The sequence below is a fragment of the Astatotilapia calliptera genome, chromosome 22 (genome assembly GCF_964374335.1).
Source record: "Astatotilapia calliptera chromosome 22, fAstCal68.1, whole genome shotgun sequence".
NCBI classification, from domain to species: Eukaryota; Metazoa; Chordata; class Actinopteri; order Cichliformes; family Cichlidae; genus Astatotilapia; species Astatotilapia calliptera.
Genome location: NC_137442.1, coordinates 32,469,102 through 32,477,216, shown reverse-complemented (window position 1 = coordinate 32,477,216; position 8,115 = coordinate 32,469,102). Strand labels below are relative to the sequence as shown.

At 40.5% G+C, this 8,115-nt stretch overlaps 1 protein-coding gene across 1 annotated transcript; it reads left to right on the top strand.

The window, feature by feature from the left end:
* The first annotated feature begins 276 nt into the window (after positions 1 to 276).
* On the top strand, positions 277 to 4,350 carry irx4b (iroquois homeobox 4b). Its single transcript, XM_026156351.2, has 6 exons — positions 277 to 725; positions 1,048 to 1,233; positions 1,434 to 1,546; positions 1,859 to 2,015; positions 2,198 to 2,351; positions 2,466 to 4,350. Exons 1-6 carry the CDS (start codon positions 681 to 683, stop codon positions 3,050 to 3,052), a joined length of 1,242 nt encoding a protein of 413 aa, XP_026012136.2. The 5' UTR covers positions 277 to 680; the 3' UTR covers positions 3,053 to 4,350.
* The last annotated feature ends 3,765 nt before the right edge of the window (positions 4,351 to 8,115 follow it).

Genomic DNA, 8,115 nt, shown 5'->3' with positions numbered 1-8,115 from the left:
CGTGTGCAGCTGTGCGCCTGTGTTTATTGAGAGAGAGGAGAATTGATCACAACTCTCTTTACGCCTGGGGACTCTCGGGAGCATCGCTGCGCAGAGCTGTTCTCTTGGATAAGAGGCGAAAGGAAACTGGGAGGGAATTAATTAGGAGTGAGTTTCTTCATCTTGATATGAACACCGAGTTACACACACACACACACACACACACACACACACACACACACACACACACACACACACTCGCGCGGAGTCCAGGCTGACGTCAGACAGACGCGCCTTAAAAACCAAAGAGCGCATCACGGAGAGATGCGTGGTTTGATCACACACACAAACTGGCGTTGGATTGTAAGAGAGCAGGGACACTTTAAAGAGCAGGAGCAGTCTGGTGGATGAGGTGGAAACTGCGGGTGAAGCCGAGAAGTTACTTCGAAAGTCCGTCAGCGCTTGTGCGTAAAATGAAAGCGCTGCGTAAATGTCCGCGTGTCCACTTTTGGACGAGATGGTAGATGAAATTCTAATTAAAAACAAAAAAAGCTGCAAAGTTGACCGGAAAGTATCTCTGAACTAGTGTCAGGGCAAAATAATTTAAAATAATTTTTTAAAATCTGCGTTTGGTACGGATGCTGCTGGAAGTCGCTCCACATCTGCACTCCACTTATTTCCTCTTTGGTCACATTTGAACCATGGCTTACTCTCAGCTGGGATACTCCTACTCCACCACGCCACAGGTACGGGTAGTATATTGTTTTGTCTTTGATGTTATTGATGAGGGCCTGAGCTAAATAAGGAGGATAAATAGATTTTAACTGGTCAAAAAATAGTCCATCAACAAGTCCACAATGGAGAAAATGTGACAAAATCAGCACATCGGTGCTGTTTTATTCCAGCTTTTGTTTTGCTTTTGAGAAAATAACCGAGATTAAACATTTGCTCCTTTGTGAAAGTTAGGAGACATTTAAAGCGCCAGTGTACGTAAGAGAGTTTCTATACACACCAGATTCCCTTTCCTTTATGGATATCAGTGAGTTCGTTTCATACATTTTTCCTTAGTTTCTGATGACTTCAGGCTCCCTGGCCGGTTGCTTGGAGCCGGGAACCCCCCCGTCCCACCCGGTGCTGCGCTCACCGGGCCACCAGCTCACCCCAGGAGCAGGCATCGGAGTCTACAGCGGCCCTTATCCCAAGAGCCAGAGCTATTACAACACCTGCGCTACGGACGCCGCTCTCTATTCCAGAGTGAGTGTCACACTTCACTTCTAACTCTTTAATTCTCGGATTTCAAAGTGTTCACTTCCGGATTTTTTTTCTTATTCGTTTTGCCCTTACAGTAAAAACGTGTAAAGATTGTCTCTTGTGCAGGAACATTTCTGAAAACACATAAATAAATAAAAGTTTGTTTAACCTTGATTAGGCATTAATTTCTTCAATATTTTCAGGGGCCACTAGATCACAAAGAAGGAGCTGCATCTGTGCATGTGGGGACATCTCAGACTCCTGCCTATTATCCTTATGAATACACATTTGGACAATATCCTTATGACAGATATGGGTAAGTGAACAAGAATGTTTTCACTGCTCTTAAATTAAAACATATTTTTAACATGATAACTGTAAAATATCTGTGTCAGCATTATCATTTACTTCAGAATGATGGGAAAAACCTGTCTGTAGCAGGTTTATGGAGTCAGTGTTATACTATAATAAGATTTATTATATTTATAGTGTTTTATTGTAATTTACTCAAATTTAATTGTAATTTATAATACCACATTCTTACGAATATCGAGTTTTCTTTCCCTCTGTTTTTCACTTACTTTTGGTATGAGCTAACTGTTTATTTGATTCTCATCATCTGGCTCAGTTATTCCTGCTCAGACGGCGCTTCGCGTCGTAAAAACGCCACCCGAGAGACCACCAGCACCCTTAAGGCTTGGCTGCAGGAGCACCAGAAGAACCCCTACCCCACTAAGGGGGAGAAAATAATGCTTGCCATCATCACCAGAATGACGCTTACGCAAGTGGGTTCTTGTAAAATATTTGATGTTTATCGGGAAATTTTTGGGTTCTGTTGCATGATAATGTGTCTGATTTTCACCTTTTCCTAATTCCATACAAATAGTACATTTTCCCACATTTCGACTTTCCTTCTCCTCCTTTTCTAACTTTAAATTCGCTTCTGATTTCTCCTTCCTTCCCTCAGGTGTCTACGTGGTTTGCAAATGCACGCAGGAGATTGAAAAAGGAGAACAAGGTGACGTGGTCACCGCGGGCTTGTAAAAGCTCAGATGACCGAGGCTGTGAAGATGACAGTGATGAAGCTGAGAAGCCACTTAAAAGTGACAAGGAGCTTCCTGGTATGCAAGTCCTAAATCAGTCTGCCAGCAAAGTTTGCTTTGTTTCATGGTTTTCCGAGCTTTGACTGTTATGCACAGACTCTTTACTGTCGGTGTCGTTTGTTTTTTTCTCAGAGCAACAGTGCGCAGACCTGCAGAGTGATCTTGAGGACTTCGATCTGCTGGAGTCTGATGCTTCTGATTGTGATCCAAAGCCACAGTTTCTACCTGAGGACAATGAAGTGAACCCAAACACAGAGCTACCCCACGTGCATCTCGCACACAACCCAGATACACTGCACAGAAAAGAGAGACTGTCCCCTGACTGCCCCAAACTCACACCGGTCCAGCACCAAAGCAGCTCCTTCTATCTTAATGCAGACCTTCGAAGCACACATGCCAAACCCAAAATCTGGTCCATCGCTCACACTGCTGTGTCTTTGGATGCCAGCTTGCAGTCTGAGTACCCGCCATGTATGCTGTCATCAACCGGTACTTCCTCGTCACCCGGGTATCCGACCAACATGGCACTCACCAAGACAGAAAGGCAACAGGAATCTCCAGTCGCCACACTCAGAGAATGGGTGGATGGCGTTTTCCACGGCCCTCCTTTCCAACAGCCCAAACCGGCTGAGGTATGGAAAGGCCTAAACGAAGCTACGATAGAGAGCAGAACACCTGGACAGTCCTTTGAAATTGGGCGGTCTGCTTCAGCTTTGTAGTTCATCAACAAGCCATCGTTGGGAGAGACTGACTTAAACTCGACTTAATGTGAAAGTCGATATTTTGACTGTGTGACTTGATCAGCTGACCGTTCACTAAGAGCCACTCCCTGTTTGCCTGTTGAAGTTTCCATTTTGTTTTAAGGCAGGACCGCCAGTTCTAGTTCAACAACTGTTTTTGCGGGCTTGAAGACAGTGGGTAAAAATGTCATGCTTAGAGTAAAATCTTAGTATCTTTACCAGCTCACAATCCAGACTGAGCCATGCTAACAAGCTTAAGTGAAGGCAGTGTCATCCCCCGTTGCACTGTTTTTCCTCGTTCAGAGAATGGTTTAAAAAAGACATTCCTTTTACTAAAGGCCCATGCACACTGCTTCAGGAAATCCAAAGCCCGGCAGACCCGCTCTGCATAGTCACAGTTGCTAAGCTATGGTTGGAAAATAGTTTATTTTATTGAAGGAATTTAGTGAACGGTCAGTTATTGGTGTATGATCCTAATGTGGCAATTTGATATCCCCAATGCTCTCTTACAAGTTACAGACTGTTGCAAACTACATCAATGATCAACTGTCACGGCACACTTCTCTGCTCCAAGGCTGTATGATGCACACACATGAAAAAATACAGTGTTGTACACTTGCACGATAGCCTGCACATGCACTGAGTCACAGAAATAAAAGGCGTGTTACTTAGCATGGCAAAGTTCTCCGACTGTGCCCTTACATTAGCTGCCCACTGTCTGGAACCAATAGTAGAATCACGTTAGCTGATATAAATCCAGTTCAGGGGAAAGGGAATATACCTCGGCAGTTTTGGATGCGTGTGTGTGAGTGTGCCACAGACAGGGTATTTGTGTGTGTTTTGAAGGAAAGAAAGGGGGAATGTGAGTGGTATTCAGCCGTGACTAATGGAAACACACAGAGGAGGGTGCTGCTAAATTGTTAAATCGATGCCACTTCCACCTCGGCTCCAGATATAGCTGCAATCAGCGATGCGTCCCTTTTCATTAGACGGCTTTTGACTTTGTCAACCTGGGACTGCAAGAAAATCCACCACAAGCAAAATGCTTCATAAAAGCTCTTAAGTAATTTTAACTAAGTGTCACGTCTTTATCCCCTCTGGTGATTTCTTTTTCATGCAGGCAATAAATAGAAAAGATTGCTATAATAAACAGAAATCAGGCAGTTATCATTAGCCTAAATAACTTTTTTTTTAAGAAAAAATGCGTTTTCATCAACTTTAATTATTAAAGGAACCTCCACAAATTTCACAAATAAAGCACAACAAGAAACAGTGAAGAGCTGTTGTCTTTTTCCTTCACCCCCCCAACAATATTTCTGCTCATCCTGTTTTCGATTTAGTAGCAGTGATAAAGTATTTATCAGAACAGAGGAGGGATCTGCCTGGGCTTTGTATGGAATTAACCATTTCAAATTAAATAATTCAGGATGAATTCAACCGAGAATTTCATTCTGTTTCTGCTTCATAAATAAGTAAGATCTAAGATGATAAATAATGACATCTGACGTTTTATTTCTGGAAAGTTTTCTTTCTCCTGCTTGCTGGCGACTGGGATCTTATTTTGGTAGGCTGCAGATATATCTTTCATATTTTCGCTCAAATTTTTACATTTTTCAGTCCAAATTTAATGAACCAGAACAGGTACAATTTTGTTTCTGGTTTAAAAACAATCTTGAGGCAGATTTGACTTCAAAAGAAGAAGTACTAGTGTTGTGAAGGACGCTGAATGACAGCCAGATAAGAGGTTGGCTTTGTGCTAAGTGGGGAAAGAGATATAAGGGTATACTTGCTCTCACCCTTAGCCGTTTGAGAAAAAACGTTTTTCCTCTGGTAGAGAGAACAGGGAGTACGGGGAGAGGAATATGCATTTTATCAAGTTGTGTCAATGTGACTTAGCTTTGGTTAGGAAAAGGTCCAGCTTCCCTTTATATGTTAATTGGCAATTGTTTTCAATACAGTGTTTGTGCCTGTGTTTTCATTATATAATTTCATGAATAATATGCAAACTTATTGTAAAATTCAGACAAGCAACAACACATTTATTGTCAACTAAGGGTCAGCAGCATGAAGCTGTGACCACAGTACTGACATGTACACTTAAAACTGACATGGCTAAAGGTTGCTTACTTACACATTCAATCACTGTGCAACATTAGCACTCAGTGGAAATTTACGGCCACCAGAAACTGAGCGCATTACTCATTTCCTATTGTGGTCTAAAATAACTGCTAAGAAAATGATTCATATTTTGCTGATAAACACTCCACTGTACTCGCTAGCTGGTTGCAAGTCTGCCTCACTAAAATTGGCTCATTTTTTTTCTTTGTTACTCAAAGTAGAACCAAAATAGTAGGTTAGAGCTATAATCTTAAAAACCAAAATCAAAGAGCTGGAAAACATTTCAAATAGTCCAGCTCTTGGAAAGTGAACAATCTATTGATTACATTAGCATAGCCTTAGTACAAAAAAAAAAAGACTTGAAGCCATCATACTTTGGTTTCTGGACTGCCTTTTTTAAGCCTTTGGTAATTTTGGTGTTACAATCCAGATTATTTCTTTTTCTAATTGTTTGGGGGGGGGGGGGGGGGGGGGTCTTTTAATTTAAATACATTTTAACCCACATTTGGATGATAGAGTAGCTCTGGAGAGCTATTAGCTAACATTAGCTTGGTTAGCAAGGTACTACGGTAATTCAGTGCTAGCATATTGGATGGCAGTCTGATTTTGGCTAGCAGAAAACAGCTTTCAAACTGAATGAGGAACTGGAGAGACTGAACAACAAACATAGTGTGTCTTACGATGACTAAATGCTGAAGAAAAAACAACTGTCACTCAGATGCAGTTACAACTGATAAGATATAACTTTAAGCATAAAACAGGTTAGAGCAGGGGTGTCATACTCCAGTTCTCAAGGGCCAACATCCTGCTTGTTTTTGAGATATCCCTGCCCTACCAGCTGCTGAATATGTAGATCAGGTGTGCTTTGCCAATAAGAAGCTACAAGGGCAGTACAGTGGACCTCAAGGCCTGGAGTTCGACACCTGTGGGTTAGAGGACTGAACTGTGTAAATTCATCCCCCATACAATGGCCAGAAAGAACAAATTAGCTATTAGAAAAAGAATTAGCTATAGAGAACAAACTGTTTTTTGTACATGTAAGAAAAGTTTTAATGTGGTATATCTGAACATTTTAAAAAAGGAGTCTATGAGGACTGACTACAGACACCATAAAACACTGATGTATCTTCCAAGTTAGGAAAACGAAGCCAATGCAGAAGTACCTTAAACTGCATTCTCTCTTATAGCAATGGTCCTACAGAATCTATGGGGGAAAAAGCTTTCAGCCTTGACCTCGGTAAACACTTTCCTGCTGAGCTTATGGGCTCACTCTTTTTTGGTCAGATTTAATAATAGTAAAAATTAAAAATTAACATTCTGCAAATGGTAAATGGAATGGTACTTACCACCATATAGCACTCACCACTTATAGCACCTTTCTACTCAGTAGAACAGTCAGGCTTTCTAGGGCAACTCTCATTCACACAGTGACAAACATACTCATACTGTTCTTTTATATATTCCAAAGCACTTTCTAACATTTACTCCCGAAAAATGCATCAGGATCCAAACTAGAGGATTCGGGGATTCAGCCAACGACCTTCTGATTAGCAGACAAACAGCTCTGTTGATGTGTTCCAGATTGAGTTCCACGTGCCAAGTAAAAATTTTCATCTGGAACATTCAATGATATGGGATTTCCAGTTTGGAAAGGTGGAGCAGCCCCACCAACCTAAAGTTTACATTCCTAAACGGAGGCAGCGGATGCAAACAGTAGTAAAACTGTTGAACCTTTAATCTGTTGTGGATCTGTGACTTGTGCCACAGGCAGAGCATTGATTTGGCTCTATCCATGGATGTGCTGCAGCAGTCTTTTTAACCCCCACCCTCAAAAACATATTATTGTCTTTGCTAGTGATGCTTGAATTGGTCTACCTTGCTAAGAAGTAAAAAAGGTTTTTGTGCCTGCTCTGACACACTAACTCAGGAATGATGTCACTCCCGAGTCACCCGAGTAACAATCAGACAACATCTTACTCATACTATGTTTAAAAAAAATGGAGGATTATTTGTGATATGAAACTGAAACTTCTTTGGCTAACAACTTGTCAATGAGGGGGCTTCAGTCAGAAAAAGAGAAAAAAGAAAAAAACGCACTTTTTGAGGTTCCAAAAGGAAAGCAAGGTAGCTACATCAATCTTTTATGCTGTCTATTGGACTAATTTAATTTTTTAAGCCAGCCTCAAGTGGCTTTCCAAGGAACTGCAGTTATTTACACTTCCATGTTAGCTTCATTTAAATAAAAAAGAGGAAAAAAACTTCACTTATAGAATATGAACAAACAATACATGTCAATGAAATTTGGGCAAAACATTTGTATTGTTGTTAGCTAAAGCTAACTAAAGGTTATCAATGAATGCGAAGTTGACATTTTAAAAATCTCAGCTAGGTCAGCATGAACTTCAATAAGTTTGCTGTTAACCAGTGCTCATTTTGTTGACCAATATTTTTAAGCCACAGTTTTCATCAACAACCTTTTTTTCTGATAAAAGCAATTTTATAACTAACTAAAAACTAAGGTACAAGGCCAAAAACTATGATTTAAAGATGTTGAAACTTGCAACAGCGATTAAAAATTAAATGAAGATATTCTGGAGAAATGAGATCCAATGAAGTTGTGTAGAAAAGTGGGACTAGTTTGTAAGTGATCCAGTCAGAAGGGGATAACGGGATCACTTTTTTGCAAAACGGTACAACCAGCTCCCTGTTTTGTAACCCACGTGGCACAACTCTCACCAGCAAAACCACATAAATCAGCTTTAGATTTAATCTTCTTTAATTTTATGGTAATGAAAAGAATTTAAACACCTAAATTATTACAAAAATGAAATGACATTTCAGTCAGAAGAATGACTGAAGATGAAGACTTCTTTTAATGGTTAAAGTATCAAATCAGACCAAAAGTTTTTTCAAATAAATGCTTT